Here is an 18821-nt window from a genome sequence, read left to right on the forward strand (position 1 = left end):
TGGAGACTGGTTGCACAACAGTGTGAATGTACTTACTACTGAACGGTCCACTAAAAAATGGTTAAGATGGTACATTTCATGTGAATGTGTATTTTACCCCCAGTCCCCCAAAGATCATAAGGCCAAATGAGTAGTTGGTGCTCTCAGGTCCCTATTCTGTGCTTGTCCTAATATGCTGTTAGTGGCATTTCCCACAAAATTGATCATGGATCAGAAGCTAAAGCATCCTTCCCCCAACTGGTTTGTCACTGCTTAGAAGAATAATTTTCATTGTTGATGTGTGGGTGCCATTTGAATGTCCATCCTCCTCTCTTCAAATTGCTCCTTCCCACTCAGCGCTCCAGGCAGGGTGAATTACACATGGTCCTTAAACTTGACCATGTTCTCTCCTGCCACCTGCTATTTCCTCTCTCTGGTCCTCTTTTCTCCGCCATCTCTCTATGGTAACTTCTACTTTGAGGATCCAACATCATTTCTTCTGGAAAGTACTTTTGACTGCGTAGTCTGAATTAGGTGCTTACATGGCTCAGGCTCGTCCCGGCCACATGGAATTTTGTGCTCTGTTCCTGGTCTGCATCTCAAGCTGGACTGTGCCTTACTCACCAGTCTTGATGTTCCTGGTGTCTAGCACAGTGCTTGCACGGAGTAGGTGCTCAAAAAAAGTTTCTTCTGTTTAGCACAGGGAACTATGTTCAATATCTCGTAATAACCTTTAATGAAAAAGAATATGAAAACGGATATATGTATGTATACACATGACTGGGACATTGTGCTGTACACCAGAAACTGACACATTGTAATTGACTGTACTTCAATTAAAAAAAAAAAGTATGCCTAAGATGAACCATGTCTTGGAAAATACTGCCATAAGAAAGTCATATTCCAAACTGCCTAATACCAATTGCTGATCTGCAACTCTCTGGCCTTTTTTTTTTTTTTAAGGGTATCTCTCTCTCTTTTTTTTTTTTATTGTGATGAAATACATATAACATAAACTTTGCCATCTTAACCATTTTTAACTGCATAGTTCATTGGTATTAAGTCGAGTCATATTGTTGTGCAACCATCATCACCATCCAACTCTGGAACTCTTCTTGCGAAACTGAAACCCAGCACCCATTACGCAATAACTCCCCATTCCTCTCTCTCCTCTGTCCCTGGCAGCCACCACCGAGTACGTGTCCTTTTGTGACTGGCTTCATTCATAATGTCCTCAAGGTTCGTCTATGTCATTGTAGCATGTGTCAGAATCTCTTCCTTTCTAAGGCTGAATGATATTCCAATTTGGTTTATCCATTAATCCATCGATGGACACTTGGTTTGCTTCTACCCCTTGACTTTTGGGAGCAATGCTACTGTGAACAGGGGGTAACTCTGACTTTTTAAGCACAGCAGGCCTGTCCTTGTGCCATCCATATGGTACTAGATAAAAAAACACCCCGTTAGTACCCTGAAGTCTTTACAGCCTCCATCCTGAACTATTTTTCTCCGTCCATCTGCTTTCTGTCCTGTCTGGTCTCCCCAGTGTGATCTTGTGATTTGTTTTCCTCCCGTAGGCTTCCTTCTGCATCTGAGATTTGTACCACCCGCCTTGTTTGTGATTTCAGATTAGTCATGCTTCAGGCCCAGTCTGAAGACTTGCTCCTCGACCTCGTGGAGTTAGGGATCTCTTGACAATGTCTTCCCCTCCCTCCTCCTCCTGCCCCTCTTTCTCCTCCCTGCCAGGCTTTTGTCTTCCCAGCTGTTCCCATCAGAGGATGGGTGCTCTGCTGGCAGCACCCCCCATGCTCTGTTCAGTGCGAAGCCCCCATCCTGACCCTTACCCCCAACTGCTCCGCCTCCCCCCCCACTCCCCTTGATTGCGTGGCTTTGGAGAAATGAAAAGTGACCTCCTGAACTAGAGACAACCAATTGCAAATACAGCCGCCACTCCCGACAGCCCTTATAGGGGACCTGGTGGGAGAGTGGGTGGTTTCACAGCCGTCCTGTTGGGGCCAGCCTGCTTCTCCACTGTCACGTGCTGTCTGTTCCTGCAGCACTGTCTTTTCTCTGCACTCCTGCCCTTCACTCTAAATGCAGTCTTCCTCTTAAGGTTCCCAGAGTACCACTGGCATGAGGCTGCAGCCTGGTTGTGGGTGACACACTTCACTGAAGGTCTCAGGGTGACGCGGAGGAAAGCTCCAGCATGAAAGGAGACGAGGGATGGTGACTGTTGAACCGAGTCTTAGACATTGTTGCTCTCAATTGTTCTTTGACCTTTTTCCCCTGGGAATATCTCCCTGACAACCTTTTCCTTTAGGCCCTAGTAATCTGTCTTAGAACTCAACTGCCCTTACTGCTAGGAAGCAAGGAAGATTAGGAGATGGTAAACCCACTTCACTGGCCTAACCTAAATTTCTCCTCATGGAAGATTCAGCCAGAGTTAAATTTGCTGCCTGCAGCATCCCTCTGGGTGATCCCAACTTATTGAATGAGGTCAGGCAGGGTGGTAGAGGCATTCTAAATGTTTCTCTTTGACTAAAGTTCATTTTGAATCAAATTGTACGCCAATTTTGTTTTTATTTTTTATTTCTATGGTTTTTTTTTTAGAATGAAAGATTCTTTGAATTCTGTAGTGCTTTACAATTTTCAAAATTTTCAAACACATGATTTCATATAATCCCATAATAACCCTTTTTTGCCCTTACCCCTGTCCTGCCATCCCCCTCCCCTCTCCCCACTGGTAACCACTGGTTTGTTCTCTGTATCTGTGAGTCTGCTTCTTTTTTGTTTTATTCATTAGTTTGTTGTATTTTTTTAGATTCTATGTATAGGTGATACCATATAGTATTTGTCTTTCTCTGTCTGACCTATTTCACTTAGCATAAAGCCCTCCAAGTCCATCTATATTGTTGCAAATGGCAAAATTTCATTCTTTTTTATGGCCAAGTAGTATTCCATTGTCTGTATAGACTACATCTTCTTTATTTGTTCATCTGTTGCTTCTATATCTTGGCAATTATAAATAATGCTGCTATGTACTTTGGGGTGCATGTATCTTTTTGAATTAGTTTTTTTGTTTTTTTGGCTGTATTACCAGGAGTGGAATTGCCGAGTCATGTGGTAGTTCTATTTTTAGTTTTTCTGAGAAACCTCTGTACTGTTTTCCACTGTGGCTGCACCAGTTTGCATTCCTACCAGCAATGTTAGAGTGTTCCTTTTCCCCCACATTCTTGCCAACACTTACTGTTTGTGTTCTTCTTAATGATAGCCATTCTGACCGGTTGTACATCAAATTCTGTAATTTAAGTGTTGGACATACAGCAAGGGAGCATCTCAAGTGCTGACTCACGGCATTGAAGCTTCAACATCAGTGAGCGGGTAATGAGATTTTTCTGTGTGTGATAGTGTGCAAGAGTTTTCAAACATGTTTTTAAAAATCTGGGCAATTTAGTTGAATCACCTCATGTTATCCTAACTCTGAAACCCAGTGATTGTGACAGCTGGTCCCTGCACGAGGGGGAACACAACAGTGGCACAAAAATGATTCAAGATCGATCATACCCCAAGTCCTCATCATTTATTTAACATTGTCTCTCTATGGAGAGGGACCTTTGGTTTGTTGCTTTCTCAGCTAACGAACCAGCTTCCTGTTCCCTGTTTCACATTTGGCAAATTGTTTTCAGAGACAAATCATATTTGCAGTTTCTTGGGGGAACTTCAAGGTGGCCTAGATTTTTCCTGGATGAGTTAGAGGGTGGGTTGATGCAGAAAGGACTGCCCTGTGAGGCTCCACCGAGCCCTGTCTCGCCATAGGCTCTGATGAACTCCTGCATGCCTGCTGTGCGTCACGCAGGGCACAGCTGGTCTTCTGTAATCCTTACCTAAGGGCTTCGCTCATTGGCTCCGGCATCGTGGAATTTTTTTGTTCAGCTGGCAGTGCTGGGCTGACCTTGTTGGATGCTGCTGCTTTGTTCTCTCTACCAGTACCTTGTTTTAGTAGGTAAATAATACACGGGGAGTTTGAGGGAATGATGGATGTTTCGTTCACTTGGTAACATAAATGGGGCTGTGAACAAGTCTCCTTGCAGGACTTCCAAAATGTTTTTTGATCCTGCTCAGATCAAAAATATCTGGTTATATTTTATTGGCTTGGTGGACAGAGTGTGGCTTTCCAGTGACGTAGACTTAGGTTCAGCTTCACGACTTATTAGTTGTATGACCTTGGGAAACTTATTTAACCTCTTTGTTCCTTCTTTTTTTCCTTCCTTCCTTCAGGAAAAAAAGAAAATCAGGGAAGTACCAGGAATAATACAGTAAATCCCTCTTCCCACCACTCAGAGTTAACTATTTATATTTGAATATATTTTCTTTTAGTCATTTCCCCCACCCCATGCCGAGTAAAAAAATTACCCTGGTGATAAATGTGCACACTCTCCTTTTACTCCCCATCTCTTGGGAAATAGTGTTTACCTTGTTGGGTTAAAACGAGACGAGGTCACTGAAGCCCTAGCGCAGGGCCTGCTCCGTGGCAGGCAGCTGGTACTGGTGCTGGCAGTTACTTCTTTTTCTCCTCCTCTTATCCTTGCTTCTCTCTCTTTGTGCGTCTCCACTAGCAAATATAGTCCTGGCAAATTGACAAATGTATGCAAATGATTTTTTTGGCAAGCTCTTTCTCCTTCTAGGGTGTATTTGCAACACCCAACTTGAGGAATTGGCCAGCACATGTAGGAATGGATAGAGTACACCATCAAACTTACTTATATTGCAAATAATCAAAATACATTGAAAGACCAGACCTTCCTAATGAATGATGGGAAGCCCTTTAAAATAAAATGATTGAACCAAACTTTAGAAAACAGCCTGTATTATTAAAAAAAAAAAGCTATAATACTGGAGGAGTAGAAAGACTGAGAAGAAAATTGCTTTCTTAAATTCTGCTGTGAAAGATTGATTTCTCCCTTGCAGTGATCTTGCAAAGCAAGAGGCTGTTGGGTAATTAATGCTGGGGCTTTATTAATTTATGACGAGCAAGGGAGGATTAGCCTGTTTGCATTGAAGTGAATTTTCCCCAGGGAACATGTTAAAAAAAAAAATCAAGATGATGAGAAATAGGAACAAGTCTGTCAACTTACATGAATGTTGCCTTTTATGGGCTTCCTGGTTTTGCACTAAAATCTCTTTGCCCAAATGGAAGGTAACATAATTAAAGAGCAAAGATGCTTGAGTGACCAGGCAGCTTCGTTTGTAATCTGTACCAGTGTTGATGGGTAAGCCTAAAATGTCTTTCCTTTAAAAAATATTATAAGTGCTTTTAATAGTATATATTAATGATATAAGTCATTTATATAGAGCCAGGCAGTATGGTAAATGCTTTCCCTGCATCATTTGGTCCTTAGAATAACTCCTATGAAGTAGATACTTGAGTTGTCCCATTTTATGGATGAGGAAACTGAGATGATGAACTTACCTAAGTTTACATGGTTACTGAGTGGTGGAGCCAGGTTTCAAATCCAGGTAGCTGGTTCTAGAGTCCATGATTTTATTTCATTTATTGATTGATTGATTTAATGGGATCAAACCCAGGACTGTGTAGAGGTGGTGATTTTAGCTACCATACTGGCTGACTGCAATCATGCCTAGAATTTCAGGAGCATCTTTGATTTGATGAGTAGAGCGAATATGTGGTATTTGAGCATCACATATTTTGGAAACTTGTCAGGGAGACTAAGAATAGTGTTTGTGGATTTTTTTTGGTACGTCGCGTAAATGTCAGTCAAAATACTGTTCATAAACACATCTGCTAATTTCTCTGTAGTTGAATAAAAAGCCCTTCTTAAATGAGTGGGAAGGTCTGGCTCTTGACATGATGAGGTCATGATGTTATGTATTGTTAATGTTCATGTCCTGAGTGTCAGATGTGCACAAGGCCCATGCCAGCGGCAGGCAAGGGAGGGGAGAGGCACAACAGTGAGTCAGTCAGTCCCTGTGCTCACAGGGGAGTGTGCTCTATGGAGAAGAAAAGGTCCACCTATAAATAATTCAAGGGCGTGGATGAATCAGGTGAGGGGGTGGGAGAATTCTGGCGTCTGAAATGCACGTATTAAAGCAGGTGCCATTTAAAAATGGCCAATCAGCAGGATCCTAGCCTGATCTTTATGTCATAGATGCAATTAAAACATTTTACCGAGTCTCTACTGTGTCAGGCCCTGTGCTAAAAAATTATTTTGAATTTTCCCAGGATACCTCGTGGGACTTAGTTTTCAAGTATTAGGAAGGCTTAAAATTTAGAGACACCAGAGGTAACTTTCTTTAGACATGACCTGTTCCCTCCTTAGCAGCTGGCATATTGATTGATGCTGGCATTAGGCCCGACTGACGTACCGCCGAGTGACACTCGGTCATAAACTGGGACTACAGACAGCGGTAATTAAAGGTGCCAGTGCTGCTATATTAAGTCCATGAGTATAGTAGGCCACACCTGTACTGCTTCCAGAAGAGAAGGAACACATCGAAAGTCTATTTATTAAAAGCGTCTGCTTCCCTAGGATTTTTTCTCTATAACCAAACCTTTGGGTTGACTTGCAAAAACTGGAACACATTTATGACCATGTGTAAGACTACCCTGGTGAACTCCCTTATCTCTGTGGAGGTAAATATAAAAGTGAATGTCAGTCACCAGATACACTACCCTTTAAAATGCTGAGGCCTGTATTGACTGACATCCCATAGAATTCCTCTTCCCTCCAGGTACCTGTCACCTGTGCAGCTCAGGAGACATGCATTTCCCTTTTAAGGTAGTTCCTAACATGATTTGCAGTTCTTTCCTAATACCTGTCCTGGACTCTTAGACAATGAGAATAATAATACAAAGAAAATGTAAGATTTTTAATAAATACATAAAAATTCAGTTTGTTCAGACGACTCTTTTTAAGTCAAGAAAGTATGATGGTACATTTAAAAAATATCCGTAATGAGGAGTGAAGCCAACAGGATCTTTCTTGCTTAGACTTGAGTTTACCCGACACTGTAACAGTCTGAACTGTGTTCTCGAAGTATTCTATTTGGTCAACATTTATATTGGATTGAGAAATTTGTACAGAGTAACAGATTCTGAATATCAGTTCAGTTGATCTCAGAGAATCACAGTGTTGGAAGCTGCTTTACTCCTATTGGTAGTTGACTCTCACCTCATTTTAAATGTCCTTTCACAGCACTCCTGACTGCTGGGCTGGCAGTTTCTGCCTGAGAACTCCAGAGAAAGGACATTTATGATCTCCTGAGGCTAACGTTTTATTACAGTTGGAGCTTCCTTACATTTTGAGGTCTGCTTCTCTGTGACCCCAGTTAGCAGTTCTGATTTTGCCTTTTGGAGTGGACCTGATGCTAAACACAGTATTCCTCCCGCTGAGTGAGGGCACCAGGGGAAGAAAGCGGAAGAGGAACATCCGGTGAGGACCTCAGAGGGGGTGTTCTGGCCGGTCAGTGTTTCCCTGTGGGTCAGGTCCTGGTCCTCTGCTGGGCGGACGTCCAGTAGACCGAGAACAGGCCCATTTTAATCTTTATCTTGTACACTAACCACAAGCACAAAGAAGGACTCCCACGTGCAAGTGTATTGAGTGCCTCCTGGTACCACTGCCAGTGTTAGTACCTTGACTTTCATCATGCCACTTAATTCTCACGGTTACTCAAGTAGGTATCGGCAATCCTAAAGATGAGGAAACTGAAACCCAGAAATTAAGTAATTTGCCCAAGAACAGAGAGCCAGTGAGTATGGGCGTTAGAATTCTAAGCTTGGTCTGCCTGCCTCCACGGCCAGCACTTCTCTGACACACCACGTTGCCTCCCGGAGGAGGCCTTCCCAGGTGCAGTTTCACGAGCTCCCCGGTCGGGTTCACACATTCTGCGTCTTCTCTTCTGAATGGACCCAGCTGGGAGATCGGAGGCTCCCGGGCCAGCCAAACCAACATTCACGTTAATTCGAATCTCTCTCCTCTTCCTGATACTTGTCTATTCTCACCATCAAAATTAAGCATATTATTTTCAAAGGCATCGCCTTTTTCCTCTCTAGGAACATATATTTCTAAGCCAAACTAATCTGCATCAACAGGCGGAGAAACCTCTCCTTTCACAGGCCTCAGCTAGGTCCAAAGGATCTCAGAATGCCTTGGTGTAAAGGTTGGGAAATCTAAGCTGTCTACTTCATTGTGACCTGGTTCGAACAATGATTTCATCTTCTAAAATGATGGGTCTCAGTTTTCCAGTTCCAGAACTGGAAATTAGAGCAGAGGTGATAATTAGAGCAGAGGTGACCTTTTTCTTGGTCTGCTTTCAGGTGAAATTTAACAGTTCAATGAGATGACGCTCTGGGGAAAAATTAGGATGTATGATACTTAGGAGGAGGTAGAGATAATGGTATCCAAGTACTTGCGTAGTATTAAGTTAACTATTGTACTGAAGTATAGTTGATGTGTAATATTATATAAGTTACAGGTGTACAATATAGTGGTTCCCAATTTTTAAAGGTTGTACTTCATTTATAGTTATCATAAGATATTTGCTGTAATTGTGCTCCCTGACTTCAGACTATACTACAAAGTTACAGTAATCAAAACACTATGGACCCCCCCCCCCACCAAAACGAAATGAAACAAAACAAAACAAAGCAAAAAACCCAATATGGTACTGGCACAAAGACAGACACACAGATCAATTAAACAGGATAGAAAGCCCAGAAATAAACCCACACACTTATGGTCATTAATCTGCAACAAAGGAGGCAAGAATATACAATGGGGAAAGCCAGCCTCTTCAATAAATGGTGCTGGGAAAAGTGGACAGCTACATGTAAAAGAAAGAAATTAGAATATCTTCTCACACTATATTAAAAAAAAATTCATAATGGACCTAAATATAAGGCCAGATACTATAAAACTCCTAGAGGAAAACATAGGCAGAACACTTTTTGACATAACTCATAGCAATATTTCTTTGCATAGTATTTTCAGTAAACCTTTTCCACTGTCCTATCACGACCCACTTTGTCCCTCCGTAAACTAAAAGCTTCCTGAGGTTAGAGAATGTACTGAATTCATACTTTTCATTCCCCATGGGTCACAGCACAATGCCTTTCCTACAGCATTTGAGGAGTAAATGTTTATTTCACGAATGAATGAATAAAAGAAATATAAAGATGTCTTTCTGTGGTCAACACAAACCTACCTCAAGTGGTATTGAATCAATTTCAGTTATTTTGAAGCAAGGAAATACTTCCTAGAAAATAGAAAATCTCGGGTTAGCTGTGTGTCTGGGACTGCATGGACCCGGCTGCAGGGTTTTACGTACATTTCCAGGATGGTTCTCTGAAATGGGACTTCCACTCCAGCTAGGAATTACATTTTTATATTAGATAAGTTTTGAATTGGAAACTTTCTGGTCTGTAAATAAAACTAGTTATTCTTCACTACTTCATCCAGAATATTTGAGCGTGCTTAGGGGGACTGTCAAGAGTGGCTTTGTTTTTGAAAGTATCTGATTAAAAAGAATGGTCCTGAGAAAAACATGAACAGGGACTATCAGAAGGCAGAAAACTGAGTGTGAGCTGGCATTGGAATTTCAAAGCTCCTTGGTTCCACGTTCGACAGTATCCTTTCTCTGAGATAAACAAAATACAAAAGGCACACCTGAGTGTCTTCAAGGATGCCTATTTTTAAGTAGAGAAGTAGATTTTTATGACTGAGAAATCATACAGAAAGAAAATTAAATGTCCTATGTACGGCATGCGCTGTGTCAGATAATTGGAAGTTATTTTCTTTCCCCTCGATTTCTTCCTGCTGCCCTGCCTCTGTCTCTTTCGTGAGGGAAAATGGTTATGATGCTTGCCACCATGAGCTCACAGCTGTGTGGGCTCCGTCCTGGATAATGAACTGAAGCAGCTACTTATTAAGGCCCTGCCTTTAGGCAGGTCTGAAGAGAGCGTTGACTTCAGGGTGTTTCCTCTAAGCACTCATTTTCTTCAGCAAGGCAAGAAACAGATTCTCATCCGATGTGAAGTTTTCATGGAGCCCTCCTTCCCCAAAATTCAGGTTAAATCATAACTGCTCTGGACCATCAAGGTATGATTTGCCCAAACGTGAATGCACTAATATTATTTGACTAGTAAAGATCACTCAGTAGAGGGTGATGGCAAGTTGGCTTTGGCTGGAAATTTTGCCACCTGAGATCCTCAAGCAAAGTTCATGCTGGCATTGTTTCCTCTGCAAGTTGACTTCAGATGACGTCTTTTGCTTTTGGAAAACAATATTCCAGACGTGAAAAAGAAACTATGAGTCATATAATAAATATATGGCTTATGCTGTGGCTGTTTTTAGAGCATTGTATTTTAGTGCTTAATTATCTGTTTGCTCCAAAAGTTGGCAGTCTTGGCATTCCTCTCCAATGTAAACAAAATAATATTATTTAATTCCTTTGTTACGTATTGCTATAATAGTAGAAGCTCTTAATTTTTTTTTTTCTTTGGCTGGTTTCAATTTCTATGTAGTTTAGAAGGGGACATTTTCAAGAGAACTTTTTTTTTTTTTAGAGTCAGTGTTTCCCTGTAATGTAGAATTTTTATCTTGAAAGTAAACAAGCCCCTGTCACTAATAGGAAGAAAAGTGCTGGAGCTGAAGAATTTCAGAGAGAGACCTTTTTGTCAGCCATGACATATCTGGGTGGGTTGGCAATCTAGGGTCTACACTTGAGCTTTGGCAGCCCAGACATTTGATTTCTTCAGCTTACTGAGAGTTGAGTGAACTCAGGGATATTGAGTGCTGTTAACTGGTCAGTGTATTCCCTCCTCGGCAGCAGAGTCTCTTCAGGAAGCCAAATGACAGTGAGAAATTTGCTCGGTGAGCATGGAGTCTGAGCCAGAGGGAGTGCGCTGGTGTGTGTGGCGGATGTCAGCCAGCCCCGGATGGCCTCCTCTGTACTCCAGAGACAGTGTTGCAGAGCACAGCCCATTGCTCCTCTCTTGGCTGGCGTGGTTGTCTTTCCTGCTGGCCCAGTGCTAGGGTTTCTCATAAAAAGAGAACACAAACCCTCTATGGTTTGAGCAGCAGAGCATTCTGGAGGATGAGACTGAGATGCAGCTACCAGCTTGTTCTGAATTTTTCCCTCTCCTTCCAGTTCTCTTCCTTTCACTCTAGGTGTTCATCACCATCTTCACCCAGGGCTCTCTGGTACCCTCAAAGAAACTGGCCAAAACCAAACTTCAGACATCTTTCAGTGATCATTCTCAGGCCAGAACAGTCAATGGACATCTTATAAAAATTAAGAGAAAGCTGAAGGAAAATGAACATGTACTGAAACTATAAGCATCAGTCTGATGAAGCCTCAGTTTCTGTACCTGAGCATGGTGTGAAATGTTGGGAAGTCTAAGCCAAACAGTTCATCACGAACATGTTCAACAGTGACTTCATCTTTTAAATTGATGAGGCAGAGTACTGCTCTTTTCAAGGCATCTTTACCTCAGGCAGGCATAACTGATTAGCTTCCATATCCCTGGGTTTACTTTTGCAGATGACTAATCTCATTTTAACAGATTCTTATGTATGAAATATATACTTCATGCTTAGTGTTATATAATTTCTGACATTGTCCTCAAATTCTGAGGGTAATTCTCAATGCCCAGAATGTACTGATTACAAAATGTGTGCCCATCATATGACTTTTTCTAGTTCTTTCAGAATATCATTAGGAATGCATTTAAAAAATAGTACTTTTCAATCAATAGCTACCTTTGTTTTTGATGCTCAAAGTGTTCCATCTTTGGCCAATAGTAGCCTACTCATGTGGCTTTCATGTCATTTTGCCATGACCCCATTAGTCTTGGAGCACTTCCTTCCTTCCTGAGCTCATCAGGATGTTCCAGGCTTATACATTTTCTGGCCCAGATCTGGAATCAGTCATACCTGAAAGGAGCGCTGGTTCCTTTTAGTGGAGAATCGTTTTCAGAGACTTCATCCTGGATGTGCGTGGTGGATGGGTGTTCATTGCTTCCAGGTTGTCCTTAGTTCTAAACCTATTCAGTGGCTACGTATATGTATTTTTGAAAAGAAAAAAGATGAGTTCAGACTATTATTTTCAATTTAAATGTACTATTGCAGGATTAAAAAATTTTTCTTTGAACACTTGTATTTTCTGCCACACTGAAAAGACATATTTAGCTTATCCTATAATGTACATAAGAATTTAAAAAATAACACCAATATTATTAATAACAATAATGCTACTGAATGACATTTAAGATTTCTTTGCAGCTCTATTTGGCCTTAGAATGTGTACCACTACTGATAGTCATAATACTATAAAGCAAGTTACTTATTTTTTTGTGTTCTTATGCCATCAACAGGATATTTAGTTAGCTTCATTTGTTTCCACTCCTTTTCAATTTTTAGGGTTTTCTTTTGTTTGATTTATTAATATTAATAGGGAGGGTATAGCTCAAGGGGTAGAGCGCATACTTAACATGCATGACGTCCTGAGTTCAATCCCCAATACCTCCTCCAAGAATAAATAAGTAAACCTAATTACCTCCTCCCACCAAAAAAAGAAACCATTTTATTCCAGAGTCAAAATTATGTAAGGCACATCCAAAGAAACCTGTTTTCTCTTCCTCTCTCTTCTACACTATTCCCTTCCATATAAATACTTTTAAATTTTTTAATCCATCTGGTGTTCCTTTTCTAAATATTGACATATACAGATATTTTGGTTTTTCCCTCCACATCCTTTCTTTTCTTATAACTCGAATTCATCTTTATGACTAATATTGCATTGGTGAATGCTGTAGTTTAAGAATGACTTTTAAAAAAAAACGTTTTTTTTTTTTTGAGGGGTAATTAGGTTTATTTAAGTTTTTTAATGGAGGTACTGGGGATTGAACACAGGACCATGTACACACCAATTATGCACTCTACCACTGAGCTATACCCTCCCTTCCAAGAATGAATTTTTTTTTTTTTTAAAACAGTAATTATCGCTAATAGTTCTGACTACTGAAGTCTTTGGCTGGAGAGACAGGGAAGCACTTTAAAAAGCCCTGCTTTTAAATGGGGAACGTTTTTATCTTGAAGTCCATTCTTCCAAAAGAAACAACCATTAATAAAAATATTATTATTATCTTAACGTGCTTCCCGTGCCTCTCCAAGATGCCAGGAAGGAGGTGAACACAATTTGGGATGAGATTGGTGCCTCACCGCCCACCGGCTTCTCTGCCGCGCTGCCAGATTCATCCTGCGGTCAGCTGACCTCTCTTCCTACGCTGCTCCGATGAGGTGGGCATTGGCATCTCGCTGCTGTTCTGCACCTGCGACTTTGGTGCCCCCTCCAGCCCCTCCCCGATCTTGGGAGAAGCACGGAAATCTCTGTTGCTGCTTCTGCTCCCCGGGCTCCGGGGCTCCGGGGCTCCGTGGCTCCGGGGCTCCGCGGCTCCCTCGCGCAGGTGCCGGGAGCGGGCTGGGATCTCGGGAGCTAAGGCCACCCCGCCTGCGCACGGTGATGCCGGGATTGGGGGCGGGAGCGCCGCCTCCATCTCCCGCGCTCGCTTGCTCCCGCCCTCCTCCCCGCCCCAAGCCCTCTCCTGCCTCAGCCTTGCAGGCTCCGCAGTGCAGATGCCTGCCTGCCGCCCCGTGCTTGGCGGCTCCCGCGGTGATCCTCAGGGTCTCCCGACCCTCCAGCGCCGGGTGCACCCTCTCTGCTCTCGAGGGACCCTTGACTAAGCGGTCTCGCTAAGCCCGGAGCGCGCAAAGCCGCTACGCCGGCAGGGCAGCGGGGAACCAGGAGGACGACGGCCGCACAGGAGCCCGGGACGCTCTTGGATGCGGCAGGACAAACTGACTGGCTCCCTGAGGCGCGGAGGGAGATGCCTGAAGCGGCAGGGTGGCGGTGGCGGTGGCGGCGGCGGCGGCGTGGGCACCATCCTGAGCAATGTGCTCAAGAAGCGCAGCTGCATTTCCCGGACCGCGCCCCGGCTGCTCTGCACCCTGGAGCCGGGTGAGGACCCGGGGTGGCAGATGGGGCACCGGAAAGTAGCGTGGCGCCCCCGGAGCTGGTGCCTCTGCCTCAGCTGGACTCTGCCTAGGTCGAGGAGAGCCCGCGGGCCGCCTGGTGCAGGGTACCGCGGCTGGGCGCAGGCAGGGCTGGGTCGGCTTGGGAGGGAAGAGAGCGGACCAAGGCCTGGGCTGGTGGGGAGCGGCCTCCCAAGGCGCGGAGAACCGGCTGTCCGCGCGCCCGCACCCGGCGGTCTGTGCGCGGTCCAGCCCTGCTTGTGCCGGGAGCTGCTGGCCAGCGGTGTGCTCGGCCTTCTCCGTGTGGTGGGAAAGTGCTGGCGGCTGCCGGGGGCATCAGAGACCGTGCAAACAACTGTGCTCCGGGCTCACCAGCAGCCAGACCTTGAGGGAAGTAGTGTACGAGGCAGAGAAAAGTACAGGTTTGATACTTGGGGTTGGAGAGGGCAGCGACTGCGAAGGGAAAACCGGGTGCTTTTTCCTGAGGGTCTCTGCTTCGTGAGTGCCGGGATCATCTCGCCTAGAGCCTCTCACTTGAGCGTTCAGGTGGAAAGCAGGCAGGAATCACTCCTGCAAAGTAGAGATCCTTTCTGTGGTTAAAGATCGGGACCGCTCTTGGCTGTGCTAGGCTAGGCCTTTCTGTTTTCAGCCTGTTTACCCATCCCTGCTTCTCCAGGCTGCATAACTCCGCGCCTGCTCCACTGCCTGGCATCCTTCCCCGGGTTTTTTTGAGCCCAGCCCTGGCGCGGCCCCTGGGCATAAGGCTTTCTGGCTAGGGGTGGCTGCAGAGGGAGCCGGCGGTACTCGTGTTTGTGCTTAGCGCGCACTTGTCCCCAGAGTAGCACCAGCTGGCTTCCAGGCGGATTCGTCCCCCCCACCCCCGCCTCCCAGGGCCTTTGGGGACCTGCTATCCTGAGGCTGCAGGAGAGAATCTGCCGAGGCACTGAGCCCCAAAGGGTGGAACACGTCGCTGCTTTTCCAAACCTCGTGGTTTCTTTGTTTTTCTCCCCAAGGAAGTGTCTGGTTGCTGTCTGTAGTATTCACAGTCTTCCTTTGCCCTTAAAAAAAGAAATCTCCTTCCCACGTTAAAAGTGTTTCGTATTTCTGAACCCGGAACAGCCGGTGATTATCAGATGAAACATAAACCTTATCCTCTCCCTTATTCAGTTAGAAGAAAAGAATTGGGAATGACCTGATTTCAGCTTTCGCATGCAGGCGGCGAATGATCAATTCCAGTTAAATCCTGTGACTCATTTTTGATCATGAGAAAATAGTTGTGGTTTTGACTAACCCCAGCTGGGTTTCAGCACAGCAAGGTGATCAGCATGATGTCCAGTAGGTACTCTGAAAAAGTCAAGGGAGCCTATTCGGTCATACACACAGGGAAATCCGAGGCTTTTAGGTCGGTTAAAAAAAGTCAGCGTGGGGCCGGGTTTCCTGGTCTTTGTTATAATAAAGCAAACGTCGTGATTGTACGCTCCTCCATTCAGCACCCCGTGTCTGGACAGCAACCTCACAAAGTGGTCTGTTTTATTGTCTTAAATTATGCGCTCCAGCTGGAGGCACTCTTGTGGTCATTGTATCATTGCGCTGCAGCTGAGGCAGGACTTCATTTAAACCATCTCAGAGAGAGATGGGAATCCGTCCGGGGGTACTTAATATACCTTCGAAGAAGAAAATCTTATCTGTCTAGGCAGAGTATGGTTTTGGCCCTGAAGCTCTGAAAAGAATTATCAGGGCATTGATTGGATGCCTTGGATTGTCTACGACACACAGTTTGACTTTAGAAACCTAGGACCCAACTCCTGTATTCACAGCACTCTTCTCGGACTCCAAGAAAGGCATCTGCGCACTGTCACGGGCTCGGGCAAATCAGACACATCTCTTTCCATTTTCTTGACTCCATATGTATGTTTTCAAAAAGACAAGTATACTTTATTATTATAGTTTTACAAATTCTGAACAATGCTCCTTAAGTAGTGGAAATTGTGGAGAGGTTTTCAGTATGCCTAATCTGCCATTCAACATCATAGAAGCAAAGGTGTCTTCATAAATGATAATTGCAAATTATAAAACTGAATGCTATTGATAATGTTTGGTATATCTTGGTACTCGATCTTTTAAGTAATTAGTCTTTTCAAAAAGTGACTTAAAATGTCATGTCATTGATTTTTGAAGTTGTAGAAGAAACAGCATTTTCAGATTTGATTATACTATTTTTAATAGAATTTAAGTGAGTAAAAATTTTTATGTAATTTCACTTCAGTAATAATAAAAAGGCCCAATATGAATATAGCAAATAGTCTTTATATATTCTCCTGTTTATTCACTTATTACTCAGATTTCGAATTTGAGTCAAAGAAGTTTATCTAAAGTTGTAGGTAGCTTGGAATTAGAATTCAGTTATATTTTAGCTTGTAGTCTATAATTAAATATATAAACTCATCTTTAATGAATAAATATATGACAGAATTTTAAAATATATGAAAATTTCCAAATAGTATTGTTAAAATGGATTATTCCACAATTGGGAAGGCAATGACAGTATTTTTATAACTTTTGATATTTCACTTAAGTTTCCTTCAAAGACTTAGTCCAAGAAAGTGTACTAGAAAACAAACTCTAAGTAGCGAATTCTTTTCCTAAGTTTCATAAATATTAATTATACTATGCTAGGTGATTTACTGCAGTTAATCATCACAACAGTTAACTGAGACATTACCTTCATTTTAAGGATAAAGAATTGAGACTGAGACAGGTTAAAAAATTTGCTTGATTCTAGGAACCAAAGTTGAATGGAGGTCTGTATAACTCCAAGCCCTTGGTGTCTTTTTTTGTTTGTTTGTTTTTATTTTTGCATTACTAAAGACAACTGTGGAACCACCATTCTGTGTGATAAGCTTTTTGTGTGTGTGTGTGTCCAAGTAAGACAGGCTTTTATTCAATGACCAGAGAATGGAGAGGGGAGCTCATGCTCTAATGGTACCTTCTCCCCAAAGGGAGGGGAGTAAGGGAATTTTAAGGATTAGGAGGCAGGCAGGTCATCAGGGCTCCAGGAAAGGGGTGGAGATTGTCTGGGGCAGCTGGAGGCAGCTTATCAAGTGCAACCTTCTACACTCCTTTACACACCAAGCTCCATTCTATTGCTGCAGGATATTTTTCTATTTTAATACTTAATATTCCTTTTCTTTTAACAAAATTGACTACAATTTAGTAAAAATAGATGTTTTAAAAATTTTATGATGACTCAGAGTCAGGTTAACTTTTACTTTTATTTTTGAAAATTTGTAGTTTTATTTTAATGTTATTTGCTCCCCAAATAACATTTATGAATTTTTTCTTTTCTTTTAGGAGTTGACACAAAGCTGAAGTTCACTCTTGAGCCATCTTTAGGTCAAAATGGTTTTCAGCAGGTAATTTTTTTTTTTAATTTTGAAAATACCCATATTTTGGGTATCTACAGAGTACACTGAGCTATATTCTCAAAGTGGGAAAACTAGCATATGCTTGGATATACATAAGAATAGGAGTCAGTTTTTAAAATTGCAGGTACAATAACTTATGAAGCTATAAGTGGCCTGGGTTTATACTTGCAATGAAAAATTTTGCACTTTTTATTAATGGTGCAAGTGTGAAAAAATGTAGAAAACCAAATGTTATTATTCTGAATCTATAATACATGTTTTGATTTCTGAACCAGAGCTTCCCAACCTTTGGGTGTGTACTGCAGGTGCGTCACAGGTGTGTTAACGGTACCTAAGTGGGAGAGCCTGGGGCCGTCATAGCCCTCAGACCAGTCATATCTGTCTGAAAGAAGCTCTGACTGTTTACTCCAATGTGCTGTGTAAATTTTATCATACTCCACAAATGTCAAGATGCAAAAAAAAGTTGAAAAGTACTTAACCAGGTCAGTATTATCACCTTGACAATATTTCTTCTTTGTTCCTAGTGGTATGATGCTCTCAAGGCAGTTGCCAGACTATCAACAGGAATACCAAAGGAATGGAGGAGAAAGGTGAGGAGGATTTGGATGGCTCAAATACTAAAGGACTGTCACTCTATCCCTCTTTAAAGTGTCTGGAATGTTAAAAAGGATATTCTAGATTTAGTAATTTGAAATCGGTCTCTCTTCATTAGTCATTAATTCAATCTGTTCTATGCCAGGTACTGTTCTGGGGGTACTGGGGATGTGGCAGTGGGAAAAAACCCAGTAGACCAAAATTTTTGTCCTCATGGAGTTTACAGTGAGTACAATATAAAGTATTTCAGATAGTGATAAATGATGTGCCTAAAAATAAAGCAGAGGAAGGAATAAGGAGAGTGTAGGGGAATGGAGGTAAAAAGGCAGCATTGTAAATGGCATGGTGACATTTGAATAGGGCCCTTAAAGAGGTGAACAGTTGGCCACATCGCTACCCGCTGGAAAAACACTCCAAACAGGAAACACTCAGGTGAGATCATCTCAAGAGTATGCAAGATAAAGGATAAAGCAAGAGGCCAGGGTGGCTGAAGCTCAGTGAACAAAGAGGAAAACATTTGGAGAGAAGGTCATAGAGGTAATATGATGACCTCAGGGGGATGGCAGATCACGTAGGACCTTATAGCCATAGAAGGACTTTTGCCCAGTGTGAGATGAGAAGCACTGGGGAGTTTTAAGCAGGGGAATAACAACTTATATTTTAAATGGACCACTTTTGGCTACTAACTTGAGAATATGAGGAACAAGGACAACAGCAGGAAACCAGTAAAAGACTTGCATTAATTCAGGCAAGAGATGGATCAGGGTTGTGGTAG

At 42.8% G+C, this 18821-nt stretch overlaps 1 protein-coding gene and 1 long non-coding RNA gene across 7 annotated transcripts in view; one reads left to right on the forward strand and one right to left on the reverse strand.

Annotated features, from left to right (window-relative positions):
* Nucleotides 1–18821, forward strand: part of TBC1D30 (TBC1 domain family member 30) — a 69711-nt gene that overhangs the window by 20744 nt on the left and 30146 nt on the right. For 2 of the 4 annotated variants that reach the window (XM_032493334.1, XM_032493335.1), the window contains exons 3-4: nt 17379–17440; nt 17977–18042. In XM_032493334.1, coding sequence (XP_032349225.1) covers nt 17379–17440; nt 17977–18042 — 128 coding nt within the window. Of the gene's footprint in view, nt 1–13692; nt 14014–17378; nt 17441–17976; nt 18043–18821 lie in introns of those variants that run through there. The other 2 variants (XM_032493336.1, XM_032493338.1) reach the window with 2 other exon arrangements.
* Nucleotides 3223–13502, reverse strand: LOC106730626. Of its 3 annotated transcripts, none has more exons than XR_004324607.1 (4): nt 13218–13462; nt 11931–12051; nt 9202–9252; nt 3223–4606 (listed from the first exon to the last, which is right to left on the reverse strand). It is a non-coding gene; the product is annotated as an uncharacterized LOC106730626 (long non-coding RNA). The 3 variants fall into 3 exon arrangements; XR_004324608.1 differs by lacking the exon at nt 9202–9252 and having other exon boundaries at nt 3226–4251; nt 4453–4606; nt 13218–13502; XR_001367078.2 differs by lacking the exon at nt 9202–9252 and having other exon boundaries at nt 3224–4606; nt 13218–13502.

Source organism: Camelus ferus, chromosome 12 (assembly GCF_009834535.1).
Source record: "Camelus ferus isolate YT-003-E chromosome 12, BCGSAC_Cfer_1.0, whole genome shotgun sequence".
Taxonomy (NCBI): domain Eukaryota; kingdom Metazoa; phylum Chordata; class Mammalia; order Artiodactyla; family Camelidae; genus Camelus; species Camelus ferus.